Here is a 19063-nt window from a genome sequence, read left to right as displayed (position 1 = left end):
AGACCAGGCATCAGAAAATCTGATGAATCAGCTGTGGTTCACCTGCCCCCCAGTATTAAACAAAGGATCTTCCCAATAGGGAGGACACATCGCCTGCTCAAAGATTTATTTTGAGATAGGGTTCCTCTATGTAGCCCCGGCTGTCCTGGAACTCACTTTATAGACCAGGCATCCCTTGAACTCACATAGATCCTCCTGCCTTTACCCCCACCCACCAAGTGATTAAAGGTGTGGGCCACCACTGCCCAGCATTAAAATATATATATATATATATATATATATGTATATATATATATATAGCAGTTTGCTGCTGTTGCCAATGCTTGCCTTAATATTTTAAAATATCTTTTTAGATTTGTTCTTTAGATTTGTTCTTTACATGTATGAGTTTCTTAAATTTTTTTCCTACATGTATGTAAGTGCCCCAAGAGTTCAGAAGAGGGCATCTGACCTCCTCAGAACTGGAATTACAGGTGTTGAGTCACCAGGTGGGTTCTGGGAACCAAAGTCCTGTATAAAAGCAACAAGTGAGCTATCTCTCCAGCCACTTTTTAACAATACATTTTTTTCAGTTATTGAAAAACATTTTTTTGTACAATAGATTCTGGTCAGTTTTCCCTCCCCACCTACCCAATAGAAAACAAACAGGCAAATAAACCAGAATTTAAAAAAGACAAAAGGAAAACAAACACAGACACATACACAAGAACAAAACCTGTAAAAATCAGAAACTATAATATGTAAGCAAAATGTCCAAACAAAGCAATATGAGACAAAAAGTCTACCGAAATAATACTAGTCATGGGGCCTACCCCTAAGTGTGATTATAAAGTGTCCTAAATGGGCATCCAGGTTAGGCCTAACTTTGCTTCAGGCAATAATCAGATTAATTATTTCTTGTAAATTCAAAAACAAAACCACAAATGCCTTTTGTATTTTGACCAAACTTCTGATTAAGCACAAGGTACTGTAATTCTGAACTGTAAGGTGAAGGAAATTTGGGTGTGTGACTGAAATGGAGCTTTCTGAGCATCAAGGCTCCCAGTCACCTTCTAGTCAGGTTCCTCGGCCCTTTATGAACTAGGAAGGGAAGTGAATGGGTGGAGGGGCAGGCTTGGGCCTTGTTAGCCGCTAATGCAGCTCTGGCAGGGTGTTTGTCCTGATGTTGATGGTGACAGGCTTTTAAGGCCCTTCTATTCTGAGAGCGGGCCACATAGAGTGGATGCTCACATTTCCCAGCGTCGAGGCAGAGGTTGTGTGTTATGAGCAAGCCTGTGATGGCTTACATTCTACCTCAACATGTTTGTGCGTGCTCATGGAAAAGGGAAGTAGGAATGGTGGGTTATTGGGCTAGCTAGCCTTCTCTTCCCAAGGCAAAAGGAGTTCCCATAGGTAGCAGCATCAGTGCTGAATGTTGACTGCACTTGCTGAGTCCTCGTGGTGATGGGAGGTCAATGTTTCCCAGTGTGCTCCTGGCCTAGGCCAGGCGGCTACCACCCTGCAAACATGCACATAGTGGAATCAGTGGTAGAACAGTCATCTGGCTTCTGCCGGCAGTGCTAGGTGCCCTGGGGACACTAATTTCTTCCATTGATGGGCAAGTTGGCAAATGATGGTGGTGATGGTGGCACGAAGCCTCTCTGTTGTTTCATTGTTTGTTTATATAGGTTTAAAGAAACAAACACATCTTTAAGCAGTTATGTGTGTTCCAGTTAAAAGACCCTACACTTCACATAAGCTTGCTCATGTTTTAAACCCCCCCCCCCCGAAATAATTTTTCACAGGGCCATTAAGGTGGCTGTCAGAGGCCCAGTGGTGGCAGCAGCTACCAAAGCAGGGCTAGGGACTGCTGCCATCAACACACAGATCTGAACCAAACAACATGACATCACTTGAACACAATTCAATATGGGCCACAGGCCAGCCTGTGTGTGAGAAGGTCTCAGGTGTGTGTGTCATGTGCAGACAGTCCAGAATGAATTTGGGTAACAGTGTCCATTATTGTCACATGGAGCTAGCCTGTGTAGCCACCAGTCCAGCTTCTTCCATAGTCTTGGATCAGGTCCTTTCCAAGTAAACCAGTAATCAAAGGTACGCAGTCTGGGGGAATATAAACCAGATTTGGATACAGTGGTGCTGATGAGCTAATAGAAACAAAAGAGACCAAATCATATGTCAGAAAGGTCAGTGCTAGCCAGGTGGCCAGGTCCATACCACAGAAGATGAGAGTGAGGCAATAGGGTGCCAGTCATATGCTGTCCTTCAAATCTCAATAGTCCTTGGCCTACTCCAGAAGAGGCCTTGGGTATGTGTGTGATTTTCTGAGGCAAGGTCTTATGTAGCAGGCTGGTTTTGGATTTGTGATCTTGCCTCTGACTCCCAAGTCTTCACAGGTGGCAGCACTATGTCTTGCTACCGTAGGGATCTCTAGTTTATCCACTTTGATTCTTAGTGCTGATGTAAGAAATGAGCAAACTAGAAATATAAACTAACATAGCTCTTTACTCTTTGTATAAATGTGGGTTGTATCTGCTGTGTCCCACATTCTCATGGGGAGCCCTGTGGACATAGTATACACACACCAGCTGCTTGGAATGCCGGGCTCAGCCTGCAGAGAAGGGTCTGTGGCTTTGTTCTCACTGGTGTTGTAAGGAAGACCTCTAGAAGAGGGTTTAGAAGCCTGAGCATGCTAGTGTTGTGTGCTTGCCATATAGTCATGGATGAGTGATGTTTAGTCTGTCTACATGTATCACCCCATCACTAGAGTTTTGGTGATGGTCCAGCCATGTGATGAGAACTATAATAATGTCTGAAAGACACATTTGAAAACTATCAATTTCCCAGCTCCACCAGGAGCAAGAGAACACGTTTTCTGTTGCTCCTTACAAATAACACAGTGATGGCTTTCCTTGTTGGATATCCAAACATAGTTAGACAAGTCTTCTAAGGAGCTTGGGAATTGGTGTGGGGTGAGATAATATTAAGAACTTGTGAGATTCTCTTGGCTTTCACCCACGCCACATAAATTGTGAGCATGTGTTACAGCTTCACCAAATAATGGGAGATAAAATGGCTGGGATTTGTAGCAGTTTATGGCTGCTGTGGCTCCAGTAATCACCCCTGTTCTCTCCTTTAAAAGACACCAGTGTTTTGTTTCCTTCTACTGCAATATCCTCAGAAGCCAGTGTAGTTCTTGTGATTTACCCTTCCTATTTCTACTTTATCAAGATCATACTTGAACTCCTAACAGTAAATATTCAGTAACAATTTAGTACTGATTAGCATAAGCACAGAAGTCATGGGGAAGCAAGCCACTGGTGACTTCAGTAGCAATGGGCATCTGAGAACGCTTGGCAGCCTCAGGAGGCCCCATAGGGCTGCTATTGACAGCCAACCTTGGGGAACACTCTTGGTCACTGTGGGAGTGTGACAGAGGTTGGGGGAGATTAGGCATCTTTCTCCCTCAAATAACCTACCCCCTTTTAAATGTTTCTGTAATGCAATCTTACTCGCTTATTCTCGTAAAACAGTGTATTAGGAAGGCTTCCTGTCCTTCAGACTCACCCCTAATTCCAGGAAGAGCAGATTCTTCAGATGGCACAGCTTTCCAAAGCTGTTAAAGTCAGGACAGCCACCAGTTCTAGGGGCTGCTTCAGAGTCTGTGTGGGGCTTTATCTCTAATGATTTGGCTGACAGGCTTTGGGATGGCCCTTGGAATCCTCCACTATAATTCAAGATGCAGTCTCCACGGGCTGGTATAGGCAGCTTCCCATGTTTGGGCTTCTACCTCAATGACTTCTCTGACTGCCCTTGTCTCTGGCCCAATAGTTTGTCACATTGTTCCACTTGCCTGCCTGCCTTGTACTACTTGCAAGGTCATCCTGCAGTGGCAGCTGTGTTCAGCTCCTTGCCCCAACAGAGCTGGCTGGTCGCTCTGACCCAGGGCAGTATGAGGTCCACAGAAAGGTTGCCATGTGCAGTTAACCGATCTCTCTGTCCACCCAGGTCTCGGGTGTGTGATGGCGGCTGCAATCTGTCTTGGGGGTATTAATGCGATCTTCACTGATGGCGACTGTCATCCAGCTGTTCTGCAAAACTGGAGCTTGCTGGTGAGTGCCAAAGTCAGGTGGCAACCAGTGTGGGCAGGATGGGCACCAGTATCTCCTGGAACCACAGCCTCTGTCAACCTGTGATATCTGCATAGTACCCTCTCTGGTTGCCTGGCAGGCCTTCCGGTGACTACCAGCCACAAACCACTTCAGGTCAGCAAGGCTAGTAGTAACAGGTAGTTGGGTGGGTGCGTTTTGTTTTGAAACAGCACCTTACTATGTAGCCCAGGCTAGCCTCAGTCTTGAATCTCCTGCCTCAGCCTCTTTAGTGTTGGGAAACATATATGCTATCATGCCTGGCTACCCCAGGAGTAGGGAATATCATAAAATGAAGCTTTTTCCTCCCTTTCAGTTCCCAAAACTTGTTTGCAATCTGAGACAGTATTGTTGCCCTCTTATCTGTCCAATTAAGCATGACAGCATTTCTGTACTAAGAGACAGACATATTTTGAGCTTCTCCTAAAATTAGAGTGAGGCTAAACTAATTCTGTAAAATTCTCCAGGAGCCCCTCCATGTCACAGGGCTTCCCTGGCCTGTCATTTCAGTTGGTAGTAGCTATCATGTCAGTTTTGGTTTGAAGAGGGCCTCATTATGTAGAACTTGGGATCTTACTCCCCTGGCCTTCCAAGTGCTGAGATTAATTACAAGTGTCTGCCACCAAGCCTGGCCCTGGGTAGAAGTCTGTAAATGAAATTACAATGTACCCTACCAAAGTAACCTGCTCATTGCCACCTCAGATGGCAGCTTTCAGTGATTTTTGCAGAAGTGGCTTCCGGTAACAGAATATCAGGGACACTTCATGCCTCAGCCCAAAGAAGGAAGCAAATTTCATTATGAGGGGCTTTAAAAAAAAAAAAAAAAAAAAAAAAAAAGAGTCAAGGAGGAAGGCAAGGTTGCCACTGAGGACAGGGGCTCAGACAGATAACCAAAGAGGTCATTAGGGCATTTGGGGTAATTCCATGACGTGGAGGACAACACCTCTCTAACACTCTGGTGTGTGCCACTGTGCCTACCTTGCACCTGGGAATTAAGTCACCAACAGAATGTACCTTTCCTTGGTCTGTTTCCCACAGTAGCACAAAGCTATCCAAGGCACTGCACATGCCACACAGAGGAGCTGCTGACCTCCCATTTGTTGTATGGCCTTGGAATCTGTCTCTTCATCATAACCCACACAGTAGTGCCCATGATATTCTTGATCTTCATAGGTTTTCTCTAGAGTAATTTAGACGTAGTCCTGGGGGTAAAACCCAGGTCGTAGGCAAGTGCCCTCCCTCTGAGTTCCCCAGTCAGCGTTCACCAGCCCCGTGTCAGAAGTGGGTGATGCCCCAGGAATGGTGAAGATGGGTGGTGGTAGTGGCAGGGAAGGAGGGCATTCCCTGGCACTGACAGTTCGGCTCCTGGCTCTATCGTTCCCAAGACTTGGAGGCTGTTCTTGTCGCCAATCTATGCTTACGTGAGTCATCCTTGCCAGACAGGCACACCTTGGGCTGAAGAGGGAAGTGTTCCCTCTACCCTTAGGCTGTCTCTGCCAAGAAGGTCTGGAGCCATGCATAAACATGGCCAGGGAGGGTACATGGAGATTGGTCTCTGCAGAAGACTACAGACTAAATGTTCACTTATTAGTACTTAGTTAAGGTGACCACTATAAAAATGTCTGATGGAGTCAGGGTAGCAGAGGAAAATTTCTTACCTGAGCTGGCAAGAATGAACATTAGAGATTAAAGTTAAGCTTTGAAGGAAATCATTAAGTCATGAGGCCACTCATGTAGATGGATGGTTAAAGCAGTTGTTTATTGGTTTGGAGAGAAAATTTACCTGGTGTCTGGCCAGGTAGAGTGTAGCTTAGCAAGGCAGAAATCGTCTAAATGGTTGTTCCACTTTATCTTCCTCCTGTGAGTCGACAGTGTGCCACAGTGACCTTACATATCAAAGCCAGCTGAGCAGCTGTTTGGTGGTTGCATGTACTGGTCAGATCTCAGGCAGGGCAGTCTCCCAATGTGGAACTACAGCTTACTCAATACAAGTAACTTTGACAGGAATTTATTTCTGCTTTTTTAATTGTGTTGTACATGTTTACACACATGCATACACAGAAGACACATGGAAGAAGCCAGGAAACTCTCAGGGGCTTCCTCAAGCTTAGGTTGTCCTTAGGCTTACACAGAGCTGTGTCACCCCTATCTGTTTTTTTTTTTTTTTTGTGCGACACCACTTGCACATTGTTCCGGGCCCCTCAGTTGCAAACAGAATTGGGCCCTAGTCACCCAGCACACTGCCCCTCCAGGGCGCTGTGTTCCCGGATGTCTTTGGATTCTGTTTAAATGTCCTTGTTAACACATTCCAAGGTTTGAACTCCATTCCTTGCTAACCCTCTTCCTTGTTTACAGGGACTGAAATAGCTACATTTTGACCCTGTGTTCAGTCTGAGACATAGATGGCAATGTGGATACATTCCTTTCCCATGTGAGAATTAAGTCTCCATGGGGCTCTGGAGAGCTCAGGGAACTATAGGTTCTGCAATCCTCTTTTCCCAACCTGAGATCCTGTGTGGAAGCACAGGAGGGAAAGCAGAGTGTTTTCCAAAGCCATTGTCAGAGGCTTATGCACCCACCCCACCCCACCCCAAGGGGTCAGCTTCCTACACAAGGGTGCCTCAGCACTATGTAGACCCCTGGGCCTCTAGGTGTCTAAATGGACATTTTTCTGTACCCTCCCTGCTTGCCCCTCTGAGGTAGAGGATGGTCTTATCCAACATAATTCCTGCCTACAAAAGGTAGGTTTTCAAAGATAGTGTAAATGATGGTGTCTTGAAGAATATACTAAGGGACCTAGGGACTATGAGCCTATGGAGACGTATGAGGGGCTGTTGAATCATTTTCTGCTACTCAGGGTTGGTGGGAAGATGGTCACAGTTTTGACTGGAACAGTTCAGAGGCTAGTATAGACTTGCCTGTCTGTCCCTTCTCAGTTTCACTGACAGCAGCATCCCACTGTTTAGCTTACTGCTTTCCCAAGATGGCCTTCTAAACCAGAATCTGTGCAGACCTGTTCTCTCCCCAGAGGCCAGTGCTGCCCTTGGGGAGTCTCTACAGCAGGAACTCTTGCTGTAGCTGTACAGCCAGGGTTTGATGGATTGTGTTCATGGTCAGGAGGCGGCACAAGTTGTAGAGGGTGGAAGGTTGTATTGTTTCTGTGACATCTGCTCTATAGGGAGCAAGGGCAGGAGTGTCCCCAGAAGAGAGAGCTTCAGCTCCTTTGGTACGTAAGTGATGTGAGGAAGTGAGTCAGGCTATGAGGCCAGAGGCTCACAAAAAGGAATTGTTGCTGTCATCTAAAATATGACTCCATCTGTCCTCTTCTGCCCTAGACTCCCACTCCTGCCCAGCCAAGGAAACGCCACCTGATGAATACCTAGCTTGTGGGAACTCTGGGCCTCACCCACTCTCGGAGAAATTAGGGTTTAACGGAAAAGATGGGCACTTTTTGAAAGTTTTTTGGCTACTGGTTTGAAGCTGGGTCTAACAGTGTAGCTCTGATTAGCCAGGAACTCACATGTGCAGGCTGGCCCCATGCCTCTGGGATTAAAAGCATGCACTACCATGCCCCCCTAGAGATGGACACATTTAGATTCTCCTCACTTGAGCAACACAGGGTGTGAGAAGCAGCATAGGAGGCAGGAAGTGAGAGGTTCCTAAAGGAGAGAGCTTTAGTTCTTTGTTTATCCCTACCAGACAAACACTTCTGACTCAGAACACTGCTGCCAGGAAGTGGTCACTGCAAGGCTAAGGCTTTCCTACTACAGGAAGCAGCTGTTGATGTATTAGGATTGCAGCAACTGGGAGGGAGAAAAGCATTAGTCACAGCACAGTGTGCCTGCAGGTCAGTTCCTGCTCTGCAAAGCTGTGCACAGCTTGCTTTCTCACTGGTGCTTTTCCAAGCTACAGGTGCATAGTCACTGCATTTTGCAGGTCGTTATTATTACATAAACTTCTCTGTTGGAGAGCACATGCCTAACCTGTCAGATGGCAAGAAAACATGGGTGTTGTGCAATATAAAATGAATGACAGTAAAAACAGGTGTACAAGTTGGGTGTTCGTGGGGCACGCCTTTAATCTCAGAACTCGGTCAGGCAGATCTCCAAGATTGAGGCCAGCCTGATCTACAGAGCTAGTTCCAGGACAAGCTCCAAAAAATACAGAGAAACCCTGACTCAAGATAAAAAAAAAAAAGGTTTGTACAGTGTACCCTGGACAGCACTACAACACTGTGAACACTGTGGATAGACAGCAAAGTCCAGGATCTGGGCTGGAGGTTACGCTCAGTGGCAGCTTGGGCTACAAAGGAAGCCATTCTCAAAAAAGGAAAGGAAGAAGAAGAAAAAAAATAAGACCAGCCTCTGATTCTGCCACACAACACGTGAGAGTTGTTCAAACTTCAGGGAAAGAAGGGGCTTTCTTCTTTACATTATTTTAGTGTGTGTGGAGGGGTGAGAGGACAACTTGTAGGAATTCGTTCTCGTCCACCACAGGAGTCCCCAGGACTAACTCAGGTTATGAGCCTTGACAATTAACATGCTTACCCATTGAGCCATCTGCTGGGCCCCTTGCTTCTTTTCTCCAGATAGGATCTCTCTGTAGCCTAGGCTGGCCTGGACCCCCAGCTGATGCTTTTGTCTCAGCCTCCAGGGCTGATGGCACCTGGCTTGAGGTCTTTATCCAGTACCCACGAGTCTGCTGACAAGACAGGTTTCACAGAGGCTCAGTGATGTCGCTGAAGGTGCTGATTGTTGATGACTGTCTAGGCTGCTGCTCTCCAACACACTTTCTTTCTGTTGCAGGTTTGAAAATGCCTTGCCCAGTTTTGATCCCTTCAAGACTTTGCCACAGCCTCTATCACACATCTGTTTTCCTCAAAGAAAAAAAAACATATAATAAAATGTGTTTTACTCTTTTACACTGTATAATTTTAAGAAATACGTGTTATTTGTGAATGCATGGTCTGACATTGCTGTACAGTTTGGAGACATCCTCGGATAGAACAAAGACAACAGTAAAGCCAAGACGGTTAGTATTTTTCTAACAGACATTTTAAGAATGGAAGGATGAGTTCTTACACTAGGTTAGCTCACTTTTGCGCTTCATTTCTGAATGCTTTTAATGTTTATCTCGTTTTTTTTTTCTAATAAGCTGCATGTTTGAGGCATGTCTCTGAATAGCATCGGAACTTCCACAAATGTGTTGTGAATATGTGGACTCCATCTGCCTGGCCCAGAGTTAGGGCACATTTTAGTAACATGGTGTAGAAATGAACTCTGCAAGATAACCAAAGCCCCCAGGAACATCTGTATTCACAACTGGGCAAAGACTACTACCTAGGTCATGTATCCTGAGCACAGTGTACCATTTGAAAACCATGGTGGCTCTGGCTGCAACAACACAGGCTGTGTCAAGTGAAGTATTGCCATTGTAGACTTGTATTTATTATGTTCTTACGTTCCCCCCTAAGTGCAGGGACCTTGGTTTGGACCTCTGAGGCCCACATGGCCTCGGGAGAGGCAGGCTGGCCACCCAGCTTGCTTGGCTGCAATGGGCATCACATCTTAAAGTGAATGTGCACAGCACATCTGAGCTGGTGTTCTAAAGCCTGACAGCCATCTGTCATAGTGTGTGCTCGTGCATCCTCAGCCTACCCACTACACTGCACTGGGTGGAACAGGTAACCATGGCCATTCACACTTTGCTGCAAAACTTCTTCAAAACCCAAAGTTAGTCTTGTTGTAAACCAATAGGTTTCCAGAGGCTTCTCCCACTCCTCAGAGAAGAGAACATGTGTAATAATCTATTGACCTCAGAATTTCCAGCTGCTGATATAGCTAGACATAATCACAATCTTTGTATCTTTGTTATTGATCTGCTTGTGTTGTGTTGAAAACGTCATGTTTTAATGATTAAATCATTGGTTGGGGGGGTTATTATTTTTCATTAGAATTAATAATGTCAAATTTTTACAGGTTATTCCAAAACAGGAAAAAGGAACACCAAGGCCTGGAGTAAGAGCCTTTCACTAAAACTAGAGCAAAGGGGCGGGCAGGGGCTGGGGACTTAGGACATCCACGCTAGTGTCTAGGACTGCTCGTGCCCTCAGTGCCACTTGGCTTTGAGATTCCTACTTGCTTTAAAAAAAGAGCGCCACTTCACCAACGATTATGCTTTTATAAATTGTGTAAAGGTACTTTTCTATTGTTGTTTTTAAAAATAATAATAAAGTTTATTCCAGCTATTACATGACTGTCTGGCAACTTATTCATATCAAGCAACCATGTCCCACAATATGAGCTCTATTTCCAGACAGTGGCAGGGCCAGGCAAGATTCAGAGGGGGAGTCACAAGGTAACTGAGCACACGCATGGGCCACTGAGGGCTTCACACTCCTGAACAATGTCAACTGAGCTCAGCTGGTACCATCCACCCTCACCTACTAAGTTTGAGTGCAGCAGATTTTTTTTTCTGCCACTCAATAGTGCCATGTGCCCTAAATCCCAAGAGACAGATTTGAGATTCAAGTCAGCCTGGTATACATAGTGAGTTCCAGGACAGCCATAACTACCCAGCAAAACCCTGTCTAGGGGGAGGTCAGAGTCTGTTGGGGACAGCAGTACCTGGAGGTCCATGGGATACAAACATCCTCAGGAAGCCTCACAAAGTGCACATACAACACAAACAAAATGCAACCATTTTCTAAAAAAGTTCAAAATCAAAAAAAATGTGGATGCTGATAAACACTCCCACAATCCCCTGCCCAGATCTTATGTGAACCCCAGGCTTTCATTAAACTTGCTGTGTTGCCAAAGATGACTCTGAACTGATCCTCCTTACCTCCCCTTCCCAGTGCTGAGATCAAAGGAATGCTGTCCAGGGCTTTATTATAATCTGCTAGGCTAGTACTTCACCAGCTAGTCTAGCCTCCTAACTGTTCAGTAGTCACTGGTGACCTCAGTTTTAGGTGCCAATTTTCAACTCATGACCTATTTTTCCAGAGACAGCCACCCAAACCGTGCCATGATCACTGCTTTCTGATCATTTGGCATTCATGGGGAAGACTAGTTAGTGTAGCTTCCATAGCCATCCTCCAGTTCCTGGAAATATGTTTAAGATTACTCTGTGGGGCACACTGATAGTGTGGCTTTGCCTTCAGCCTATCTATGAGGTCCCAATCCTAAGGTACCAGAGACTACCTCACAGCTAGCACTAATGGAGTGTCACTACCTCAAGCTGCCCCCATCCGAAACAGTCAATTTTGTATGCATTTTCCACAAGAGGCCTTGGGATGCACTTGGAGTAGCTAAGTGCAAGGACAAGCCTGCATGGTGTGTCTCAATCGAGTACAAGTCCTAATTTCCACTGACCAAGGAGTTTACACCTACTTCATTAACTTTCTCTGGAATATCTTATGTCACTCTATTGATCAGAAATGAGTACAGGGTCTTTGGAAACCAGTAACTTGTGATTAGGAAAGGATAGATGGCTTTGCTTCCTTCTAAAAAGGTCTCAATTATATAGGCTTCAAAAGAATGGTAACTGAGCCAAGTGTATTCTCCCCAGGAACACAAGATTAACTCTAAAACTAGCACTAGAATTAAATAACCCCCCCCCCAACTAAATTTCAACTTAAAGTGAGTATTGAAAATCTTAAGTTTTGGAATGAGAACACCTCCAGTTAATCACTAGACCCAGTATTTGCCTATCTGCCCTTATTTCATGAGACTCTGCAACTAGTACAGTCCCATTCCACCAGGCACCATCAAGAACTAACCAAACATGGTAGTGCAGATCTGTAATCCCAGCACCCAAAAGGATGAAGCAAGGCATCTGCAAGCATTACCTGAGCTAAATAACAAGGAAGCATAACCAACACTCTGAATTCTTCCTCAATACTCAGTCAGCCAACTGTTCATTGAAAAAGCACTCTCCCCTGCATGATCCCATAATGGATGCTCTCTTCTCTAACTTTTAAGCCCCTGTTATACTCTATGACAAAACAATTTACAACACTCTGGAAGGCCAGAGAATGTTAGTGACATGGTCTCCAAAATACCCATCCTCAAAATGCTTAAAACTTAATGACTGGTGCTAAACAAACCATATGCAGTTGGCAGTTTGATTAAGTAAGGTGTTCAAATTAGAGCATGTTGTCAAGTTTCAGTCTACCACCCCTGTAGAACACACAGGATTAATGCTGCCAATACCAACTGACCAGCTCTGGCTAGATTCAAAAGTCTGAAAAGAAGCCAACATACAAGAACTCTTTTGTAGCCCAGTGATAACCATGAATTCTTTCCTGGTGCACTTGGGGAGATAAGCCGAAGTAACTTGCTTTACTGGAGAGAAAGGAAGTCATCTCACAAACTGTGACAAACTGAAGCTTTCACTCTCCACTGCTTATATACAGTCCTCACTTAGAAACAAAGGGTGTGAACAGGGCGGGGGAAGAGGGGAATACATTCTACTTACACCCTTTCTCTGTTGATGTCAAATTAGAAGCTGGGTACAGCAGCACATCCTTGGGATCCCAGCAGTCATGGGTCTGAGTCAGGAGGCAGAAAACTCAAGATCAACAAAGCCAGGCCTTTTCCCATCCCTTCCCCAGTTAGAAATGTGATCGAACCAGATGCTTAAATTTCACCCAATTTGACTTGAACAAAACAGGCCTAAATACAATTTGAACTTAAAATACTCACCTGGACAAACGAGCATTTTTTCTCCAAAAACTACAACACGTGGTTTCAGTGTGAGGACTTGGCAAACATGTTCAGTGTCTTAAAAAAGCCAAGTGCAGAAGTACACCTGTTTGACATTTCTAGAACTGGCCTTACCAAATTCAGGCTGTAGTTTGCTTAGTTATCTTTTTTTTTTTTTTTTTTTTTTTTTTTTTTTTGAGTTTGTTTTTTGAGACAGCGTTTCTCTGTGTAACCCTGACAATTCTGCATACCAGGCTTGCCTCAAACTCAGATCCACCTGCCTCTGCCTCCCAAGTGACTAGCCAGTTAATCACTTTTGACGTTCTTATATTTTTGTTTTGTTTCTAGGCCAGTGTTCTGGCCATATGAAAAGTGACTGACTTTTACCTGTCTGGAAAGCATGAGGCCACATGGCTGCACTAGCCAACTCCTAATGGGCTGGGTCATACTGCAGCCCACTCTTCCAGAGGGCCTTTGTCAATCTGCTAAAGAGACAGTAACCACTCCAGGTGGCACTCAGCTCCCGAAATCAGACATGGTTAAAGAGGTCCAGTCCTGGGCCAGCCACGTTTATTTATTTCCGGGGGAAAGACTTATGAAGGAAAATGCTTTAACCCTGAACCAGAAGACAGCAATGCCATGAGGCCAGGTCCTATCCCATCTGTCTTCCCTCAACATGCTCTCCCCAAGCACACAAGATGAGCCAAAACTAGGCATTCCAAATTAGTCTGAGAAGGTCTCCAAGTCCCCACTGCTTCTCTCTTTCATGAACACCTACTGATTTCTCAGGAAAGACCCACTAGGAAATAGCTATCCTACATGTAGTTCCAAATACAGCAATGCTATGAACAAAGGTCACTGCTGGTCCCGACACAGCATTAGTCTCAGCTAACAGTCATCAAAAAAAAAAAAAAAAAAAAAAACTTCCCCAAAATGAATCATTTTAAAGTAAAGCAATAACTTGGAAGAAAAAGGGGACACTTAAGTTTTATCTTCTATGTCTCAGAAAACAGCCATTACAAAAAATCAGAATCTTCAGAAATCCAAATGTTCTTGTCCCTCAAGTGCCTACATTCAGACATGCTTTCACTCCAGTGATTTTGAACAAAGAACTCACAAGAGATCCAGAGTTGTACACTCGCAGGCTCCTCAAAAGTACTGGGACTGAAGTTCCTACATTGCTTTCCCGGGTACTCACACCAAGTATTGAGTGTTTCTCCATCCCCTGAGTCTGACCATCACCTGACCACATTTACAGGCTATGACAGCAGCAGCCAGAGGTGCATTTTTATACTTTGTCTAGGCTCAACTGCATTCTCTTAACTAGCCCTAAAAGCCTCTTTTGAGTGTGATGCATTATAGATCAGATGCACTGAAGGCTGTCTCAGCCTATTAACTCTCCCAGCTGTGCCCATTCCCACTCCCTTCTAAATGGCAGCAAATCCAGCAGCAACTGGCAGAGGTGAGATCAGGACTTCCACTTGGAATTTCTGAAGGAGTGTCTTCAGTCACCCAGAAGAGCTGCTGCTAGAGTCCATTCCTTCTTATTACAGATACAAACACAACCAGGCTCTCAAGTGTCCCACAGGACTGCCTACTCCCCACATCTCATCCAGGGATGCATTCCCAGTACCTCAGGAGAGAATACTCACAGGCTATAGGCCAAGGGGAATGATACTTGCAAGACAGTGCAAGTGAATGAAACAAAACTGTAGAATTTACAAGCTTAGCAACTAGCAAGATACATTAATTTTCTAGATTTCAATTTCTTCATTTCTGTGGAGAGTTAAGAAATTAAAATTAATTATCAGGCCAGTCCCTAAGAAAAAGAAGCAGGCTTAGCTAGAAGTCACTAGACGCAGACTAGTAAAGCAAGTATCTGAGCACCTACCTGTCCAGGAGGGCTTGGAGAACATGGTTGCAAACATAAGCATCTGCTGGAAGATAAGTGGGGAAAGCTAACCCACACCATAAACATTATAGGTCCTTACCAGCAAATAACTACAGACACAAAGCAAGATAGTGAATTTCTTATATTCTAATTATGAGGGAGGCACAGCGTGACATCTTCTTAGACCATGTTTTTGGAGGTAAGAGGTAACGCATACTGATGACACAAAATATGAAGTATTATTCATCAGAAGCCCAATGCTTTGGGTTACTCTTATGCCGTTTTTGAGAGTATTAAACTTAGTTTTTATATTCCAATAATGCTGTTTCAAGGGAGCAGGGCGAGTCATAGGAATAGGTAGGTAAGAAAATGTCAAGTGAAAACCCTAAAAACTCACACATTACTTGGTAATGGTGACAGAGGGTCCCCACCACCACCACCAGCAATGGCCAGGACAGTCGTCACCTGACAGCTGGTTTATGGTGAAGCTCATGTTGAGGCTGGCAAGAAGTAGCTCCTTATCCTTGTTCAAGATGGTAGCAAATCATGAATCCAACTTACTAAATACTTACTTAGCCTTTTCAAAGAAAGCATTAACAATTACGTTTAGTGTAATTTTATTGCTTAGCTTATTAACCAGAGTCATACCCTGTGTGCCAACAGCACTGACTCCAGTCTTTGTGATAATCCCAAACACCCACCTAAGCAGTGATTGCCACTGTCCCCTGCTACTTTCAAGAATTAAGAGAAACAAACTGAATTTCCTAACTTCTTAAAGATCCTCCTACAAATGATTTTATTATAAATATTTTTCTCTTGGAATAAAGAAATATTGCATCCAGCAATATCTGCCAACCTGTTCTAAAGCAATAGAGAAAACAGGGAATCAAGAACCACCTAGAAATCAAGATAAACAAAGACACCTGCATACCATGCTAAGCATCTTTCTAGAAAAAGCAATCAAACCAACCCCAGGAGTTAACAGGAACTGTTTCCCACTAGCCTGCTGGGTGACAAAGCTGGGTTTGGTAATGCACTCCTGTTATGTAAACTGAACTGCTCCTCTCCTCAGTCCCAAGGAGCAGATGGGAAGGCAGAGTCTTCAGATCCCAAGCATGAGGAAAGACCTTGATGGTATGTTTGCAACCTTGTTTGAGGATAAAAATGCTGCCTATTTGCCAGGGGTAATGTCCGAGTAATCCTTCAGCACTCCGGCCAAGTGTTCATTGTGCGTCTTAAACCGTCGCTTCTTCTGTGAAGCAGGCTTTTTCCTTCTCTGAATAGAGGCCTGCAGGAAAAGGTAAGACAGTAAACACCACAGTGACTCCATGGGACACAAGGATTCCCTGAGGAACCCCAAAGAACAGCAACAAAGACTTGGGGTCTGGAGCCTTTTCCTTTCTCCTGCTTGGTGTGTCCTGCCTCAAACACCCCATTCACAGCACACACCCAGCCTCCATTAGCCCTACTGCCCCAATACCACGAGGCGCAAACCTCCATTGGAGTGAACAGGCAGGGCACAGGTTAACACAACTGTGCTAGGCAGTGAGTCATTAAAGTAAGATGAAGTGAATCCCTGTGCTTTGTCTCCACCAACAAGTCTAAAAAACGTTCTTGCCACTTTGCAGTTTAAAAAGTGAGCTGAAGTAAATATGGCAAATTACTGAGAAATGACAAAACTAGAAAAAGCACAGGGACAGGGAGCTTTGCAATATTCTTTACCCTGTATACCTGAAACTCAAAATAACAATGATAAAGTACTAAGGGTTTGGTGTCTGTGTGTGTTCCACCCCACCCCACGACAGGGTTTCTCTGTGGAGCCCCGGCTGTCCTGGAACTCACTCTGTAGACCAGGCTGTCCTCAAACTCAGAGATATGCCTGCCTCTGTATCCCAAGTGCTGGGAGGCATGTGTAACCATTGTCCAACGACAATAAATCTTTTTTATTCAGTGACTCTTAGAGACCCACAAAAATAAATAAATAAATAAATAAATAAATAAATAAATAAATGGAAAAACAGAAAGCTACAAAGCATGCAAAGAAGGGAGAGAGAGCAGAGACCCACCTCTAGATAGAATGGTAGTAGTTCTTTCTATCCTGGGTGTTCATGAACTATAGGCTAGTGGTTACCAGGTGCAGGGGGTTTCCCCGCCTTCATTTTAATATCCACTATGAGTACAATTTTAGGACTAGAAAGACAATTGTATATGGTTCCTTAAAAAGTACAATTCAGTATCATCAGGATATGACAGCTCCATCCAGGCATTGTATGAAGGGGACAAGGGAGGGACAATGGAGGTCTAAGAAAGAGCACCAGATGAAGATGCGGCTCCTTTTTGAAACCAGGGAACGTATGTACAGGATGAGAGGTGAGAAATGTTAGTCCCTGAAGGAGGGGTGTGGCTGGAGGGTGATGAGAAAGCTCTCCCGGGCTGAGACATCACCAGGGATGGTTCATTGGCCTCAATACATCAGATATGCCCGCTGTATCTGGCAAGTCAATGCATTAGGCTCAGAGAAAGCCTAGTAGAGAGAATCCCCACCTCACTTGTCAGAGCAGGATAAGAAGCAGAGAAGGGACTGAACTGCTTTTCTAAAGATGACATACCACTTTCTTTGGTCCAGATTCCTGCATGGAAGAAATACCCTGTCGCTTGAGATACTCTTCAATTTTCTCCTCATCCATTGAATCCACAGTGACACTCCTCCACAGTTTCTGGAATTCTACACCAACAAGATAGCAGTTATTTTACCATGGATTTTTATAAAGCACTGTATCTTGTGATCAAAGTTCACCTTCAATATTATCTCGCACAACACACAAGTAGGATTTCACTAAAAAAACAAACAAAAACCTTTAATTGTTGCACTCAGGAGGCAGAGTGGGCTGACCTCTGTGAATTAAATAACAGCCAGGCCTAACACAGCAAATTCAAGGCAGACAGGATACACAATGAGACACTGCCTCAAAAAAGAGGGAGAGAGACAGACAGACGGAGACAGAGACAGCGACCGGGAGGAGGGGGCAAGAATACAGTGCTGGACACAGCAACAGAAGGGGTCTCTGCTCTGAAAGGCAGCTCGACAGCCACCAGTGTGCTCTATTCTTCAGAAACAGTAAGAGAAGGGTGGTGTGGCTGAAGCGTCTCCCATCTTCCAGGGGAAGAGAAGCAGTAACACTTTTATTCCCCAAATCAGCTCCCTCATTTTGGGGCAAATTCATCAAATACTGGTTCAAGGCCCTGAGCTCAATATTTCACCTCTGTTCTGAGAGTGTGAAGCATTCAGGGAGACACGGCCCCAAAGCTTTATATGGAGGTGAGACACTGCTTACAATTTTGTTTTTTTGACAAAAAGGAAAAAAACAAAAACAAACAAACAAAAAAAACAGCTGGAGTAGGTCAAGAAATATCCCATATGAAACAGAGAAAGGAAGGTGTCTAGCCTCTATATTTTATTATTGTATTTGGTGTGTACAAAACAAAAATCATTTGCAGTTTAAATTCTCCTCCTAAAGACTTTAATAGCCAAGCTCTTGTCGACCTTTACACACAACACACTCTCTCTCTCTCTCTCTCTCTCTCTCTCTCTCTCTCACACACACACACACACACACACACACACACACACACACACACAGAGTGTACTCTGGGAACTGAGAATGGTTGGGTCCCAAACCCTGAGATGGTTCACTTTGCTTGTTTACAACAGCTCAGAGGCTGCAGGCCTGACTATCATACCAATGCCAACCTCTACACCAACACGCCTCTTACTTCCTTGTCAGTCCATTAATCCTCCTGTAGATTCTCACACACTCTATTTGCAAGCTATATGACAGCTCTGTGGCTAAGGCTATTCTTGCAGAGAACCCATGATTTGATCCCTAATGCCCACATGGTGGCTCACAACCATTTCTAACTCAAATTCTAGGGACTCTGATGCTCTGATGGCTTCTTCTGGCTTCCATGGCCTTGCTCACATGCGGTATACAGAAATACGTGCAGGTGAAATACCAATGCAGGTTAAAAAGAAAAAAAAAAGATAAACTTTTATTCTAAAACAAAAGGTGGCTAAGGCTATACCCATGTGAATACATGCATACTGACTAATGCATTATCTCAAGAGTCAGAGTTCATACAGCCAGCCCAGCTACTGTTTGGTATATTTCCACACCTTCAACACAGGATACCCCACAGCATCCCCGAACTCTACCAGGAAGAAGGCCCCTGAATGCACCTCTTCTTTAAAACTCACTCTATCTGTGACACTTCTTAACAAAAGACTAGGACATAATCTTAAACTAAAAGGAACAGCTGGAGGC

General features: G+C 44.5%; 3 protein-coding genes across 4 annotated transcripts in view; 1 reads left to right on the top strand and 2 right to left on the bottom strand.

Annotated features, from left to right (window-relative positions):
* The window catches only part of Rbpms (RNA binding protein, mRNA processing factor), a 146614-nt gene extending 136219 nt beyond the window's left edge, over window positions 1-10395 (top strand). The window contains exons 8-9 of one of the 2 annotated variants that reach the window (XR_007834368.1): window positions 4006-4109; window positions 8951-10395. The gene's annotated coding sequence lies outside the window, so the exon portion shown is untranslated. The remainder of the gene's footprint in view (window positions 1-4005; window positions 4110-8950) is intronic. The other variant, XM_051182261.1, reaches the window with a different exon arrangement.
* Saraf (store-operated calcium entry associated regulatory factor) overlaps window positions 1-19063 on the bottom strand; it is a 735200-nt gene that overhangs the window by 344304 nt on the left and 371833 nt on the right. The window lies entirely within an intron of this gene.
* Gtf2e2 (general transcription factor IIE subunit 2) overlaps window positions 15342-19063 on the bottom strand; it is a 45834-nt gene continuing 42112 nt past the window's right edge. The window contains exons 7-8 of the mRNA XM_051182256.1: window positions 17351-17466; window positions 15342-16029 (exon numbers count right to left, since the gene is read on the bottom strand). Of these exons, the coding sequence (XP_051038213.1) occupies window positions 15913-16029; window positions 17351-17466 (233 nt within the window). The 3' untranslated portion in view covers window positions 15342-15912. The remainder of the gene's footprint in view (window positions 16030-17350; window positions 17467-19063) is intronic.

This window comes from Phodopus roborovskii, unplaced genomic scaffold, assembly GCF_943737965.1.
Source record: "Phodopus roborovskii unplaced genomic scaffold, PHOROB, whole genome shotgun sequence".
Lineage (NCBI taxonomy): Eukaryota > Metazoa > Chordata > Mammalia > Rodentia > Cricetidae > Phodopus > Phodopus roborovskii.
This window is presented reverse-complemented; position numbering and strand designations above follow the sequence as displayed.